Source organism: Silene latifolia, chromosome Y (assembly GCF_048544455.1).
Source record: "Silene latifolia isolate original U9 population chromosome Y, ASM4854445v1, whole genome shotgun sequence".
NCBI classification, from domain to species: Eukaryota; Viridiplantae; Streptophyta; class Magnoliopsida; order Caryophyllales; family Caryophyllaceae; genus Silene; species Silene latifolia.
Window position 1 is genome coordinate 262,017,774 of NC_133538.1, and position 17,827 is coordinate 262,035,600.

General features: G+C 35.0%; 1 protein-coding gene across 1 annotated transcript; it reads right to left on the bottom strand.

The window, feature by feature from the left end:
- Positions 1–1,404: 1,404 nt before the first annotated feature.
- Positions 1,405–16,607, bottom strand: LOC141630555 (uncharacterized). The gene is made up of 6 exons (XM_074443349.1): positions 16,305–16,607; positions 16,152–16,199; positions 15,453–16,050; positions 3,462–3,592; positions 3,050–3,106; positions 1,405–1,470 (listed from the first exon to the last, which is right to left on the bottom strand). Exons 1-6 carry the CDS (start codon positions 16,605–16,607, stop codon positions 1,405–1,407), a joined length of 1,203 nt encoding a protein of 400 aa, XP_074299450.1.
- Positions 16,608–17,827: the final 1,220 nt, after the last annotated feature.

Genomic DNA, 17,827 nt, shown 5'->3' on the forward strand with positions numbered 1-17,827 from the left:
TAGAGGGCTTATAGCTCACCTCTAGTATCCGATAGGACCAAGACAAAAACACAAGACATAACTCTTGCCTTGAAAGATAATTACCAATATCTATAACCAAGCAAGACATTTACTACTCATATATCAATATATAATTCCCCTGGTAGGACGACAATGGTACTCCCAAGACTCAGTCCTAGTCTAAATCTGGCCAGACTCTCGGGGCAGAATGGTCCCCGATTCGACATGCGGCAGAACAGTCCGCATCCAAGACTCGATTGACAGAACGGAAGTCGAGAACCCACAATCGGCAGAACAGACCGAAAGAGGCGGAAAATATGAGCTAAACTCACAATCGGCAGAACAGTCAGAAAGAGGCGTAAAGATAAGTCAAGCAATACGGTATAGCATAAAGGCGTTATCAAGAATACGACTCAACCAAGCGACACGAATCAACTTGGAAAGAGACTACTACGTGTAATGAACCGATGATAATCCGAGTGAGATATTTCATGCCAAATCATAATCATGAATATGTATAGGTAACCCATTTCCTCAATATTTGCCAATTGAATAAGAAATGTAAACAAACGGAAATGAACCGTTTATAATAAGCAAAACAAGCATCCAATCATAAATGACTCAATTTAATTAAGTAAATAGAATAATTCACTCATATTTGAGATACGATAAACAGATGAGAATGAACGGATTAAAAATTCATATTATAGGTAAGTGAGACATTTCATCAAATTTTGACTTGAATAAATAATAAATTCCACATTTATGATTAAGTTGAGAAAAATATGTATAATGAACGATATTTAACAGATTACGCTATATAAAACACGAGACGGTCATTAAACTATTCAAATGAAGCAGACTTGACATCAAAAATACCCATAATCTAAATGTAGCCCAGTAACTTAATCATGTAAACCCAACTAAATAAATATGACGAGTCCAATTAAATTAACGGGTCAAACACAAATGAATAGATATGACAACCCAACTTACTAAGTATAACTAGCTCAATTCATTAAATCTATCTAGCCCAATTTATCAAACATGACTAGGCCAAATTACCAAGTGTAGTTATCCCAATTACCAAAATCCAATTAGCCCAACAACTAAGTACGTGAGAGAACGATATTAACGAATTAAGTTATAAAATTCCACTACAACGAAAACGCGGGAAACCGACGGAAAAATTAAGGCCATACTGATGGCTTTTCCGTCGGTATTTTAATTTCCTGACGGAAATTCCGTCGGGAAACAGAGTCAGCTTATTTCGTCACTAAAAAATGTGTCCTGACGGAATTTCCGTCAGTATTCCAATCACTGACGGATCACTGACAGGTAAACCGTCATTATATCTAGGAAAACAGTGACGGTTCTTCCGTCAGCTTTTTATGATACTGACGGTTATTCCCTCAGTTTTTTCATTTTACTGACGGTTATTCCGTCAGCAGTTATACACGTGGCAGATCCCTGCAGTTGATAAAATCACATAAAAAAGTTGGAAGTGACGGAAATTCCGTCAGTTTTTTCATTTTACTGACGGAATTTCCGTCAGTTCTATGGACACGTGTCACTTTCCTCTTAAATCTGGAAAAATGGGGATGGAAAGCAGTGACGGAAATTCCGTCGGTATTTTGGAATTACTGACGGAATTTCCGTGAGATATATTGAAAAACAGGCCTGGAAACAGCAGTCTACTGCCCAGCCACGATGCGTTTTTTGCATCGTTTCAAATACAACCACGATGCATATTTGCATCGTTTCCAATATAACCAAAACCTGCAAAACACATACAATCGTCGACCGCCAAGCGGGAATCCATTTTCACGTCGAACGCTAATGCGGGAATCAATAGACAACAAAAGAGAAGGGGACGCAAAATGTTTTACATAAAAAGATAGTCAAATTTGTACAATGTCTTACAAATTAAACACGAAAGAGAATTGTCTTACCATGTTTTTCATACTCCCTACTAGACGACAATACTAACGAAACTAAAGGTTCTAACCTAAAGGCTCTAACCTAAAGGCTCTAACTTATTATAGGCTCAATAAAACTACCACTACCTCCAAACCCGTCATCACCACCCCCAAAGTCATCCCGTCTATGTGGAGGACGAAATTGTGAACACGTGTTTGGGGGTTGAGATGCTTGCATATCAGCCCAAGCCTTTTTCATTGCCGCCATTTGTTCAGCCTGTTCATGAACCTGTCTTTCAAGAGCAATTCGAGCGGCTCGCTCATCATTCATTTGGGTGGAAAGCTGTGAAATCATGCTAGGAGCATAAGAGAAAGACCGTCGGCCAGCTTTGTTAGGAGGAAGATCATACCATACTTCGGACCCTTTATCTCCGGTCCCAAACATCCGGTTCTTCTCGTCAAAGCCTCCTACAGCCTTGTACTAGGCCCGAATCTCGTCGGGAGACTGTCCAGGTGGCAATGGTTGACTCATCTCCTCTTGGAAATCACGCTGAAAAAAGAGAAAAACGTCAGAAATGATATATATATATATATATATATATATATATATATATATATATATATATATATATATATATATATACCTATCTTTATAAGAAAGATATTATCGTTCTTTGTAATAAAAATAAATATTAAACTAAATACAAAAACTTACCTCAATCTCAGCCGCTCGAGGGTTAACCCACTCGCCCTTCTTATTTTTCTTCGTCTTCATGAACAACTTGTGGGGGGTGGCCTCTTGACCCTGAAATTAGTATGGAAACAAGTAAAATCAAGTATATATTTGTCAATCATATATATATAAACCACTTTTTAAAAGCAATATAAACAATACTTACCAATTCCTTGAAAGTATCGGAGCAACTCTTCCGACCAAGAGTGTGGGTGCCCAATGCTTTCCCATCTTTCCCACCCGACTTCCTATTTGCCGTGTTTATTTTCGAATGTTTGGCAAAAGTAGGATCATTTGGCCTATTCCTAAGGTTCTCCAACCAAGTAACAGGCACCCACTTTGGCGGTTTCTTGTTATATTTTAGTCCATTAATAAGAGTGGTAATCCGCCTCGTTACCCTCGACTGCCACTCAGGCACAGGATCATAGCCAGGATCGATGGATCTTACATTACTCTGTTTCAAAAACAATTGTGAAATTAGTTATATAAAACTTATGAAAATTCTTATAAACTTAAGAAAATTATTATAAACTTAAGAAAATTATTATTGAAAAACATAATTACCGCAAAGTAATTCCACATCTTCTGACGATGTGCGTTACTCGCGTCACCCCACCTAGTGAAGTACTCATCTCCTGTGTTACGGGTGAACGACCAAGTAACATATTTCTTAATTGGTTCGTCATCCCACCTGAAAAACACATAAATATTTGAAATTAAAACTGTAAATGTTAAGTTTTAAAAATAAAAAAATTAACATAAACTTACCAATAATGATCATGCCGAGCACGGGCCGATGAGAGAGTCACCTGCATCTCCTCCTGTCTCTGTGTTGGAGGATTAGGATCCTCCTCATCCTCAACCTCCTCGTCCTCCCGATTATGTTGAGATGCATTACTATTGCTCCCAAAATAACGCCGAAAAATGTTCGGCATAATCACTGCATGAAAACAATTCAAATTGTTAGTTCAAAGAAAAAATCGTTAGTTCAAAAAAACCATTTCTGCAAGGTATATATAAACAATTGAAACAAACACTAACTATGGAAAACTGTGAACTAATTACCACTTGCCTCTTCTTTAATGCATTTTATTGGCTGAATTGAGAGGTTTCTTATAACCAAACCTTGGAAATTGAAACACACTATTGATGTTAAGCTAAAACGACATGTATAAAATAAAAAACCAAATAGGCTAGAACGACAAGTAATAAAAAACGAAGGGCAAATTTTATTGAATGTTTAAACTTTAAACTTTTTTACAAATGTATTAATAATTGTACAATTACAACTAGTCCTCCTCACTATCACTACAAATCAAAACAGGTTCATCTTCTGAAAAAAGCACTCCTACTTCTTCCTCCGATTCCTCATTTTCGTATCTAATAAGTTCTTCAACTTCATCTTCATCCCCTTCTTCTCCGACGTCTCTGTCATATTCCCTTGACCTCTTTCCCTTTGTCACTTCGTATACATCTTCATCCTCTATATCTTCCAACAAAATCGGTGAAATTGAGTGATCATTCACAACCACATCTTCTTGAAAGACACTTTCATCAATAGGAGCATCAACTTGTGATCTTGCCTTGATTTTAAAAACCGCGGACCACTGAATACCGTGATTACCTTTCTTAATGGTTGGATAAAGAGCATAACAAACTTGATCGACTTGAAAAGCTGCCATAAATGGGTTATGTCCACGAAGTTTCTTTTTCTCGTTTATATCTACAAGTCCATAAACCTTATGGATACTAAGTCCTTGTGGGGAATTATCAAGCCAATCACATTTAAACAATATAACCATATAATCCCTTTGCTCGGCATAATAAGAAAGCTCAATTACTTCATTTAGGGTTCCATAGTAGTCCAACCCTTCAGTTGAATTCACAGAAACCCAATTGCTTAACGTAGACTTCGAAACATCAACTCCCTCCTTAAAAGCTCGAAACTTATAGCCGTTGATAGAATACCGTCTCCAAGACTTCACCATGTTACTAGGACCCAATGCTAAAGCTATTATTAGACGATCCTTCAATCTATGAACCTATGAATAAAAAAATGTTAATTAAGTTGTTATATTTTTTTCAATATCTAATAAGAAATCTAAATGTGTAGTTCAATTTCAAAGAAAATGTATCATCACTTACTTGATTTCGGAACCATTTCCGAAAACTTTTGTCATGTGATGCCCAACATCATCAGAGGATGTGACATCAGGAAAATTGATTTTGATATGTGCCTCAAATTCCCTATAAGTAGGAAAAGCATGTTTTAGTTATGTATTAATTACCTATAAATTCGATCTAATTTGTTAATTAAAAAACAATTGAGTAATGATGAAGTATTAACTTACTTTTCATAAGTCTCTAAAAAATCTCCACAGTTCCTTAGCACATAAAAATGAGCTTCTTCATACTCTTTCTCAGTTAAGTACCTATGTATACATTTCCCGGTTGTAGTTCCCATGTCATCATTGAATAACTCAGGTAACTTAGATTTCAACTGGTCATCGGAATTTACACCAACATCTAAGTCTTTTGCTTTTGTGTCAATGTGATTTTTGAAACAAAAAGAAAAGAAATTTGAAATTTCCTCTAACAAAAAAGCGTTGCATATTGAACCCTCCACCCGAGCTTTGTTGCCAATCTTTTTTTTAAATGATTAAGAAATCTCTCAAATGGATACATCCATCGATATTGAACAGGTCCTCCAACTTTCGCTTCATAAGGTAGGTGAAGAGGCAAATGCTCCATGGAATTGAAAAAAGACGGGGGAAATATCTTCTCTAACTTGCATATTATCTCCGCAATGTTTGACTCCAGAAGTTCCATAGAATCAACTCTAATCGTAGAAGTACACAGGTCTCTAAAAAATTGGCTTATCTCAGTTATTGCATTCCAAGGACCTGTCGGGAGCAACTCTTTCAAGGCAACGGGGAGTAGTCGTTCCATAAAGACATGACAATCATGACTTTTCATGGAATGTAACACCATCTTTTTATGGTCAACACACCGACTCAAATCTGAAGCATAACCATTCGGGAATTTTAAATTAGCAACCCAGTCACATAGAGCCTTTTTCTCCGCGGTTCATAAAACAAACCTAGATGATGTGTGCCGTTTATAGCAAAGTTCATTAAAGTCTTCTTTACCCTTAAGGTCAAATTTAGTTTTACCTGGTACATCCATGATGGTGTTGATAAGTTGTTCAAAAAAAATTTTCTCAATGTGCATAACGTCCAAGTTGTGTCGAATCAAAGAACGTTTTCAAAGAGGGGAAGTTCCCGAGAATATGCTTTGTTTCCACCAACCTTCATTCGATCTTTCAATCTTTTCAATTCTTGATCGAAGCATCAACTATTTTAGGCAAGTCTTTTACAGATTCCCACACTTCATCACCCGTTAGTTTCGATGCTGCTATGCGATTCTCAGTTTTTCTGTTTTTAAGAAAATGCTTACAATTGTCGCGGAAAGGATGATCAGGTCTTAAGAACTCACAGTGACAATCAAACCAACAAAGCTTTTTGCTATTTTTAAGCCAAAAAGATCTATGATCATTTTCTGGACAATAAGGACAGGCACGATATCCACTTATGGACCAACCAGAAAGCATGCCATATGCCGGGAAATCGTTGATCGTCCACATTAATGCAGCCTTTAATTGAAAATTTTGTTTCTTAGAGACATCGTAGGTGTCCACGCCGGTTTCCCAAAGTTGTTTCAACTCTTTGATCAACGGTTGGAGGAAAACATCTAAATTTAACTTAGGGTTCTTAGGACCGGGAACTAGTACAGATAAGAACATAAATTGTCTCTTCATTCATAACCAAGGAGGTAAGTTGTACGGAGTCACAATCACGGGCCAACAAGAGTATTTCGTCCCAAATTGCCCAAAAGGTTGAAATACATCCGTACACAAACCTATCCTAACATTCCGGGGTTCACTTGCAAAATCTGGATGCTCTCTATCGAAATGCTTCCACGCTTCTCCATCACTTGGATGTGCCATTGTTCGCCTTTCTCTTAATCGAGAGTTTTTGTAGTGCCAACTCATCTCACCTGCTATATGCTTGGTTGCATATAGTCGTTGTAACCTTGGCGCAAGCGGGAAATAAGTTATTGGTTTACATGAAATTCGCCTCCCACTTGAATTCTTTTTACCTTTATACCGAGATGCACGACACTTTGTACATTCTTCAAGATTAGAATTTTCCGCCCAGAAAAGCATGCATTCATTAATACATGCATCAATCTTTTCATGAGGAAGTTGGAGTCCCTTTAGAACTTTTTTAATCTCATTAAAATTGCGCGCCATTTGATTTTCCTTTGGAATTATGTCACCAACGAACGACACAAAACCATTAGCGCATCTAAGAGATATATTGTTCTCACATTTGAGTGATAACAACCTAGCAGCTGCTTGCAACAAACTCATATCACTTCCCTCAAACACCGGCTATTCGGCTTGCTCTAACATTTTAAAGAACGAAGAAACTTGGGGGTTCGGGGTTTCATAACGCACTTCTTCATCGTTAAGGTCATCGGGATTAAGTCGATCCTCCAAAATTTGGTCAACAGTATCACGCAATGCATTTTCCACGAACTCACGGTAAGGATTCTCACTAGCATTTGTACTAGGTAGTTTCTCACCGTGATATGTCCATACATAATAATTATCGGCGAAACCATACGACCAAAGATGAATTTGAACATCTGCTTTCCTTTTAAAACCTAGGTTTTTGCATTTCTTACACGGACACCTCATTTCACCTAAATTCTTGAACTCACTACTTCCTTCCGCGAATTTAATAAACTCTTTCACCCCCTCTACAAATGCTTTCTTGGTATTCTTTTTTTCGTCTAATCTTTCATACATCTACTACCGTTCTAATCTTTTCATGTTATTATGTATCTACACATTTATATATGTCATTATAAAATAACCTAACAACAATCAAAATCAAGAATAATACACAATAATTTAACATTTTAACCAATATAAATATTGTATTTCTTTGAATTGGGTCTTTATCACTCCAACCTAAACCCATCAATGTACGTTTCAAGTCACTAGCAAACATGTACTTGTGATTTATTAATGAGGAAAAAAAATTCGGCAGCAATTCCCATCCGTTCTCCAAATACACAATGTAGAATAAATAATTACTCTACATATGCATTTAGAGAACATTAAAGGAATTGTTACCAAACTCTTTTATCATTAACAAATCACAAGCACATGTTTACTACCTAAGTGACTTAAAACGTACAAAGACAGTCCCAAAACGGGGACTTTTCAAAAATTACTCCTAGTGAGTAATTTTTGAACGGGTACTAGGTCAATATGAACAATAATTTTAACAATATTAAAAACAAAACATACAACAATGACTACTTTTTCAATTAACATAAACTAACATGATTTACTTTTCATTTTACATATCTAGTCTAATTCATATCTATTCTAATTAACATTTAACAATAATCTAATTTTTAACAATAAAATTAAATATCTATCTTAAGTCAACATGCATACATTAAAAAAAAACTAATAATCTAAATTAACAACATACATCCGTCACAACATTGGCTTCTAACCTAAGTCAACATGCATCAACACCAACCCTTTTTCAACAACAATTAAAACAATAACTAATAATCTAAATTAATTAAACTAATTAAAAAAATTAAAAGGAATAATACCTAATTAACTTGACAAAAAAAATGAAAAAGAAGCGGGGGACGTGGGTCGGCGGCGGACAGGGGTCGGCGGCAGGGGTTGTCGGTGGCGGATGTGGGTCGGCGGCGGGCTGCTATGGACAAAAAAAAAGTAAATAAGAAAAGGAGAAGGAAAAGGATGAAGGAGAAGGAAAAAGATAAAGGAAAAAGGAAAAAAAGATAAAGTTAATTACCTTATAGTGACGGCGACGGCGTGGTGGGGTTGGTGGTGGTGGTGTTGGCGCCGGAAGTGGAGGAGGGTGGTGGTGGTGTCGGGTTTTAAGGAGGTTAGGGTTAAGGCGAATTTTAATTGATTTGGGGATTTTTGGTAAAGTGAGGGGAAAGTGTTTGCGATTGCGGGTTAATAGGCATATCTGACGGATTATCCGTCAGTAAAGCTGGAATCCTGACGGAAATTCGTCAGTATTTTGAAAAAACTGACGGAATATCCGTCAGTAGGTACTTTATCAGATTAAAGTTACACACGTCATAATAATAGCATACCTGACGGAATATCCGTCAGTTGAAAAAACTGACGGAATATCCGTCAGTAGGACAATTATTGTGACACCCTGTCACACAGTGAATTCAAAACAATAATTGACCCATTGACGGATATTCCGTCAGTTTTTTCAAAATACTGACGGATATTCCGTCAGGTATGCTATTCTCTTTCCAGCTGTCCTCCATTGTTGCATGTGAATAGCAATGACGGAAATTCCGTCAGTTTTATGGAATTACTGACGGAATTTCCGTCACAGGTTTTTTAGCGCCATTGACTTTGTCAATGCGCCAATATTTACTGACGGAATTTCCGTCAGGAAACTTTACCGACGGACATTCCGTCACAAATCCGTCGGTAACCCGTGTTTTCTGACGGCCTCTTTTTTCCGTCGGTAGGGCCGTCACTAACCCGCGTATTTTTTGTAGTGTTCGAGACGGAAATTAAATAATTCAAACATACCAAATTGCGCCCAAAAACAATCCATAACACAACTCAAGACGTCATTTGGACAGCACTCCTACACGACTCAAGGATGTCATACCGCACCTATACACGATTCACATCAAGCCCTACACGGCCTCACCACCAGTCACATATACAGCCCATATCAGCCACATTTTCGCTGCGCCAAAATAGCCGCCAACCAACATACGATCAGCTCCTAACGCCACCCAAACCAGACCGCCATGTATAGCCTAAAACAGCCCGTGGACAACCCTAATCATAACCCGACAGCCATATCAAACGACCACCATTTCCTGCCCACCCTAATCATAACTCGACACACTATAACAGTCCCAGCAACGTCCCGATTTCTGTCTTTAAACAAGCTAATTCCAACACCTATAAATCCAAGGAACCGTGCCAAAATCAGAGTCTAAACACTCCAGCTCGGCATCAATTTGAGGCCATAAATTTACATACAAAAGAGAAAAGACCATAAAGGTTTAAACTTTATCAAACAAAAGCATAAAAATGACACAAGAGACGGAAATTTCGACATTTGTCGAGTAACCTATCACCGTTACCTCAAACGCTCCTTATTCTTCGAATAAATGGTCCACAAGGCATGAGCCTCACTCCGGGTCTTCGAATCTTTCATAAAAGGGCAACAAAACGGAATAAAGAAGCTAAAAGACGACACTTTTATAAGACGGCGAAAGGCGAAACCACTACAAAAAGGAGACTTTCTTACCTTGAAAGAAGGAGGAAGGAAAAAGGAAGAGAATGGTACAAAAATTAAGGAAAAAGGTTGAGAAATGAGAGAGAAATCGGGGTTTGAATGGTCGAAAAATTGTGTTTGCCGCTCCTGTGTTTGTATGTTGTTGTTCACTGAGTTTGGTAATTGGAAAAGAAGAAAGAAATGACGGGTTGGAGTTGGCGAGGGAATAAAATAATAATAATAATAATAATAATAATAATGCTAATAATAATGCTAATAATAATAGTAATAATAATAGTAATAATAATAATAATAATAATAATAATAATAATAATAATAATAATAATAATAATAATAATAATAATAATAATAATAATAATAATAATAATAATAATAATAATAATAATAATAATAATAATAATAATAATAATAATAATAATAATAATAATAATAATAATAATAATAATAATAATAATAATAATAATAATAATAACAATATTGCTTTATTCTTGGGACATGGGGCGTGATGGACATGGTGGCTCTCTTCGTCCTGCGGATTTATTGCTTTATTCTTGGGACAGGGGGCGTGATGTGTGCGTTGACTTGACGAGTTCTTCTCCTTTGACTCGGATCGGGATGACGGATTTTGTGCCTGGTCGGGTTGTTCCGATGTTGTTCAAATAAAGTTTGCTAAGTATGGGGATTTGTGCGCGGAGCAGGGTTATGGTTTCCTTCCTTTCTCTTTCTCTTCACTTGGGAGCCGGGTTGGATGATCTTTATTGCCTTGCTCAGCGGATCAGAAATTCTCGGTATCTCGGGATGCGGGGGCTCGGGTGGCCGCTTACATTTTTACTAGACTTAGCTTTGCTATTGCTAAGGGTGTGGGAGCCCAGATTGTCTCTCGGCTCCCCACCAATTTCATGTAAACTTTTATTTTTCTTTTAATGAAAGTTGCGCGCATCCTTCCCATAATAATAATAATAATAATAATAATAATAATAATAATAATAATAATAATAATAATAATAATAATAATAATAATAATAATAATAATAATAATAATAATAATAATAATAATAATAATAATAATAATAATAATAATAATAATAATAACAATAATAATAATAATAATAATAATAATAATAATAATAATAATAATAATAATAATAATAATAATAATAATAATAATAATAAAAAAAATAATAATAATAATAATAATAATAAAAGGATTTTATAAATGTAGAGTGTAAGAGAGGTAGGTGAGTGTGTTGTCGATACGGGATAGGTCGAGAATAAATTAGCCTCACATGTGAAAATGTGACGGTCTTATGCTAAACGGGAAAAAAGTCTCAAATCTATATCAACTTAAGACGGGAAAACTATTATCACGACTGTCACTATTATTGTCCGACCAAAAATACGTATTTTTATATAAATTGAGCTTTAAAATATTACTTTTATAAAAATCGTTTTTGAAATAAAATTAATTAAATTGAATAATTCAAAAATATAAAATAAAGCAATCAAACGGCTTAATAAATTATAATTTTCAAAATGAGAAATTCGCGGGTGTTACATTCTTGCTAGAACTCCCACTCAATGTGATATTTCTCCTAGCTTCTGCAAACAAGGATGCCTTGGAATTAGTGAGATTTTCTTCACAAGATTCTCTTACCATAGAGGTGGGCATAAATATGAGAGTGGAGCCATGAATTAATGGTAATCGATGTAAGAGTATTAGATGAATCCATTGCGGAAAAATAACTACAAAAATGGATATGAAGGAAATTAATTAACATTTTATCCTTATAATACTCGCAAATACAAGTATTGCATTCCTATAGTGACCTCTACCCAACTACAATGAATGATTCCGAGATCCAAAATTCATATTAACTTGGATGTGAGCCTACGGGCCCTCTACACCTTTACTAATATAACTTGGTGGGTTAACCCTCTTAACCGATTCTACAATTAGAACTCTCGGTCGATGAATTTACGTTAAGTTCATCTTTAGCCCGAACCTTTTGGGGCTACGGTCGCAAAATACCTTCGTTGAGATCAACCAAACTTTCTAAGTGTAATAACTACTTATTACCCCACTTATCCAACGTCACTAGAAGCACCCCGAAAAATCATATTATACTCCTTATGAAATTTAGATTCATGGGCTCCTACTATTTGGTAAGGCTAAGTATCAATCTTTTAAAACTAAAGGTCTTTTTAATTTATTATCTATCAATTTTAAGTGAACTAAAAGTCGAATTTTCGATAATTATAATTGACACGGTCGAAGACTCGATATGATATGCATGTGTTGTTATGGCGATTTGGCAATGCATGCAATATATTAAAAGAAATGCAAAACAAATAATAAATTCCTAGTATGGCCATCCTAAAATAGAAAATCAAATAATCTATTACATATTCGGAAACCAACTCCTTTGTTCCCTTGAATCTTCAAGTGGCACGCCTCCCAAGAACACCGTCTTTGTCGGAACGCCTTTCCGAATGGCACCGTCTTGAAGGAACTTCGGAGTTACAAATAATAATAAAAATACATAGCTATTCCTATTATACATTTGTAAAATGAAAAACTAGTAAAATAAAAGTGATACGAGATCGCATTAAATTACAACCGAATCAATATCCCCTTTCATTACGGGTATATTGATTAAAACTAAGGTCATACTAAGATAAAATTACATAATTCAAAATTACATAAATAAAATATGATATTCAACAATGAAATTTTCAGCATTATAATATGTGTCTATCATGCCAAAATATGTGCCAAATCGCCCTATTTAACTTATATCGATTATATAACCCGATTTTATGGAAATTCACGATTTTTAACTTATTAAAATCGTAAATTAATACTAAAATCTAATTTTAGTCCAAGTTAATTATCCTAACACTCTTAGGTCTCAAATATTAGTCATTACTCAATTTTTGATAATAATTCAACTAGATTTAATTTTATGCTCATTTTGACCCTAAAATCATAACATTTATGAAATAAATCCATATTAAATTAAAATAACTTTAAAATTTTAATTTTAATTTTTTTTGAACATTTTGGAATATATCCATGACACTCATAATGTCAAAAATGATGGTTAAAATTTTCTAATTAATTTCGAGAAAAATGTAGTTGCGATTTATCGGTTTTATCAAATAAAACATCTAAAGTATTCAAAAATTAATCTAATCAACTTTACACCTTTAGATTTGATAAGTGGGATATAAATGCAACTTAAAATAATTCTCTCATACCATGAAATTTTTTTTAGCTATTTTTGCTAAAATAGTCACTATTTATGTTATTTTTACTCTAGAAATTCATTAATAATGCAAAACGAATCAAGTTCATGTTTAAATTTACACACAGTGAGTAAAATATTTATGTGATAACATATTAAAATTTTATGGCCTGTTTCGAAGTTTAACTATATTTAACCATTTTACCTCCAATTAATTCATTTTTATCTCATAAAAATTATAAATCATGCAAAATAAATCAAATTTCTACGAAATTTTACATACAATAAGTAAAATATGCATGTGAGGTCATATAAAAATTTCAAGGTCAGAGACTTAGTTTAACTATTTTTAGAATTTTAAATACCATTTGAGTCATAAAAATGTAATAAAATAACTAAAAATCATTAAAATATGCAATAAAATACCATAAATCATAAAAATGACCTAAAAAAATTTTAGGGCCATAATATACAACATGCATCAATATTTCGTGGCTTTATCTAATAAATCAAAAAATTTTAGTTTTAATTAAGTTACTAATACCTCGAAAAAACTATAAATCGATTATGCATGCAACATCATATGCTCTGATACCAATTGTTAGGTTCATATACCTATTATTAGACATCTATAATGGTGAACTTATTAACATATTAATATGTGTTCTAAGGATCTAGTGCATGCATAACTAAATAAGAGATAAAATAAGAAAAACAATGTTCCTTACTATTGTTGTTTTCGGATTTTGGGCACAAGGAAGGTCTCCTACCTTCACTTGTTCTTGAGCTTAATTGTCAATGGAAGATCCTCCAACCTTGGTCTCAATAGTAGAAACCCTCCTCAAGAGTTGCACCCAAGTTTAGCCCTTATCACTACTAAATAATATTTACTAGATATTTATTTAGTAGTCTACCTTAAAAATGACTACTAATACTCATATATTACATTAATAATATTAGTAGTGTTTTTAAACAATTTAGATCAAAACTTCTCAAGTTTTTAGAGAAAAGAAAATAAGCATATGAGAGTGGGATTTTGCATGTGTATTATTTTGAGAGGTGGTAGAGGAAAAATGAGAAGAACAAATTATTCTCATCCTTGTTGTATGTACCGTCCAAATGCTCTATTATGGAGCATTTTGGTCTTCTCCAAATATCACATGCAATAATCATTTATATGTAGGTAGTAGGCTAGCTTATAAAGTGTTTCATAAGATGTTGGCGTATCTTTCCAACAACAAAATGACAAAACTCAAAAATCAAGCATGCTCACCCTTTGGACGGTGCACTTGAGTGCATATGGGTCTATTTTTGTCTTATAATATTTGTCCCACAAATGCTTAATAGTCTTATGTTTAATTATCTTACATAATTAAATATTAATTTGATCATAAAACAATTATATGACAAATTAATAAACATATATTCACTCAACTTATTGAGTAATATTTTAGCATTATATCAACATATAATGGGTCCCCATAATAGCTAGTTAGTTAAATTTACAACCTCTTGTAAATGTAAATAACTAATTACCTCTACCTCGAAATATATATAAAACCTCAATATAATTTAGTAAATTAATATATTAATCCACTAAATCGAATCTTATTTAATCGAATTACAATAAGATACATATTTCCTCTCATAAATATAAATTGTTCTTATTTAATGAATTAATTAACTTGTATCAATATACAACTAATTAACTTTACTGATTAGGGCATCAGCCTATAGTGTGACCTTAAGGGATGAACTGATCACCACCGTCCTACGACAGCAACGTCAAACTATAGCAAGCCAATCGTTATCGATTAATGTTGATCAGTTGACTATATAATGAATCATTCCTTACATATTCTTATTATGAGATTTAATTATGATTTTAAATCATGTGATCGCACTATTGTCGAGGACACATACTCCAACATAATATTGAGAGAAAAAATGTGTAGAAGTGATACAACCCATAAACCATTGAACATAAACCATAGGGAAACCAAACCCAGTTAAGCAACTCTTGATGAACTGCCAGTTTACTGAATCAAACGCTTTCATGGGCAAGCATAGAATTATCTTGGAGTAATATATTTCCTATTATATTTATGAGTTAATTCATGGGCAAGCATAGAATTATCAAAAAGATCCCTACCTTGGACGAAGGCGGCCTGCTCATAGCCAACAATCAAACCCAAGACTCCCCTAAGCCTTTTAGCAAGGACCTTGCTCACAGTTTTACAGAAAGTAGTACAGCATGAGATAGGTCGAAAGTCACCAACAGTTTTTTGAGTAGTAACCATGGGTACTAAGGTGATCAAAGTGGAATTAGCAGCTTTTGGCATAACGCCAGTCACAATGTAATCTCTGGCAGCAGCACAAAAATTGTGTCCCGCAGTCCCCCGAGTATCTAGGAAAAACCCAGAAGTGAAGCCATCCACCCCGGGACTCTTATTTCTATCAATAGATTTTAAGGCCTCCAGAATCTCATCATCATTAATAGCCGCAATTAAAATACTAGTGTGACATGGTTGCAGGGTCCCCTGCTGAAAAAGAGAAGATGGCAAGTTATCAGCAGTATCAGCAGTGCCTAACAAACCAGTATAGTAGCCCAACAGTGCATTAGCTACATTTTTCCTACCCTGGCATAAATGTCCTGATGAATCCTCAATATATCCTATGTTCTTACTCAACTTTCTTTCTTGGATAAGAGAGTAAAAATATTGGGTAGAACCATCATTAAGCTGAATGTGCTGACATTTGGCACGTTGATGGAGAGCCTTAATCTCAACAGCCCGTAAGAGTTTAAACTCCTCCCAGAAAACCTTTTCTTACCTAATGAGCAAAGTGCTACCTCCAGTTTGCAAGATAGAATATTGGCAGTCAAGAAGGGCATTCCTGGCTGCAATCACTCACTTATCAAGATTAGAAAATTCATCTTTATGTAAGCTCCTTAAGGGAGCCCTAAGAGCTTTAAGCTTTTGGAACAGAACACTAATCTTCTTACCATAATACCGCTGAGTCCAAACAAATGAGACCTTGTCATTGAAAGTCTTGGAAGAGGACCAACAGTTAAGGAATTTGAATGGTTTGGAGATTCTAATATCATTAGCCATATCCAACAGAATAGGCGTGTGGTCAGAGATGCCAGCAGGAAGGAAAGAAACAATGGACCTGTCCAAGCCTGATTCATGACAACTCTATCCAATTTGGCCATTCTCTCAGCCTTGTTTGACCAAGTATAAAAGTAGCCAGTAGCAGGGTGATCCACCAGCTTACAGTCAGCTAAACAATCAGAAAACTCTTTCATTTATGCAAAGTTTTGATGCATACTACCTTTCCTCTCCTCAGAGCTCAGAACCACATTAAAGTCCCTCATACACACCCAAGGCCCAACAGTAGAAGCACTTAACTGTCCTAATGTTCTCTATAGATTTCTTCTGTCAGCAGCTAAATTAAATGCATACACACACGTGATGTAATACACTTTGTTTGTAACAAGATGAAGAAGGAATAAATGCATAAATTGGGAACCAGTAGCCAAAACAGTAACTGTTTTGTGTGGATTTTGCGCAAGGCGAAATCAGGTCAGGGTAGAGTTGTGTAAGGTTAACTAGCTCTAAATGGTCTCTTGGTCAGGTCGTCAGGGTCAAATGTAAACCTGTAAATATAATAACAATAACAATAATGAGACAAAGAATTTTGTACGTGGAAAACCCTTGAATGGGAAAAAACCACGGGCACCAAGCCAGGAGAGGATTTCACTATGTAATTTGGGAGAATTATTGTATGATAATGACAATGTTTATCTTTCTCTAAATATTGCGTATCTAAATGTATGTTTCTTCTTATGCAATAACGAGATATGTCCAATGTCTTCAAAGTGTTCCTTATATAAGCTCTAATCTTGAACGGCTGCCTGATATGGTATTGAATGCGGATTATTCTCCATTATTGCCTGTAATAATCGCTAATATTCCTCCCTTAATTACTGCATTTACTGCGAGATCTTCTAATTTAATGCTGCGTATATAATTCTTTTATAATACGCGTTTATGGTCCAATATCGTCCTAATATTTTGACCGTTGTCCTCTCCATGGCCTGGCGCCTATCTTCGTGTGCCCTGATAGCCTGACAGCCTGGCAGTCAGGTTTAGATGAGATACTGATCAGGGAGGTCTGCGGATTTCCAGGCCTAACAATTGCCCCTTATCTCCTTATTTTCAGTGTGCCAGGACGAAAAAATGAGGAGATAACTTTATTTTTAGGAAGATTACCCAATGGTTAAGTTATGCTCGGTCGGGTTTTTCAGTAACGGCTATTTTCTCATAGTTTTTATGACGTGTATAAGATTTACTGCAACTTCCTTAATGATTATCCACTTCCTTTGCGGTTGAAACCCTAATCTTCTCCACTATAAATACCTGCGTGCTTCATTAAGTTGAACTCACCAAAGCAATTCTTCTTATTTCTCTCTTAATAATCTTTCTCTTCAGTTCTCTTAATTCCTAACTTCTTTAATCTTCGATC

What these genes read in the sequence shown, in the direction of transcription:
- LOC141630555 (XM_074443349.1), bottom strand. Translation starts at nt 16,607, where the DNA reads ATGAAAGAGTTTTCTGATTGTTTAGCTGACTGTAAGCTGGTGGATCAC. An exon ending in TTGGACTCAGCGGTATTATG is followed by an intron (nt 16,200 to 16,304) that starts GTAAGAAGATTA and finishes GAGTGATTGCAG; the next exon opens with CCAGGAATGCCCTTCTTGAC. An exon ending in TGCCTGAGTGGCAGTCGAGG is followed by an intron (nt 1,471 to 3,049) that starts GTAACGAGGCGG and finishes TATCAACTGCAG; the next exon opens with GGATCTGCCACGTGTATAAC.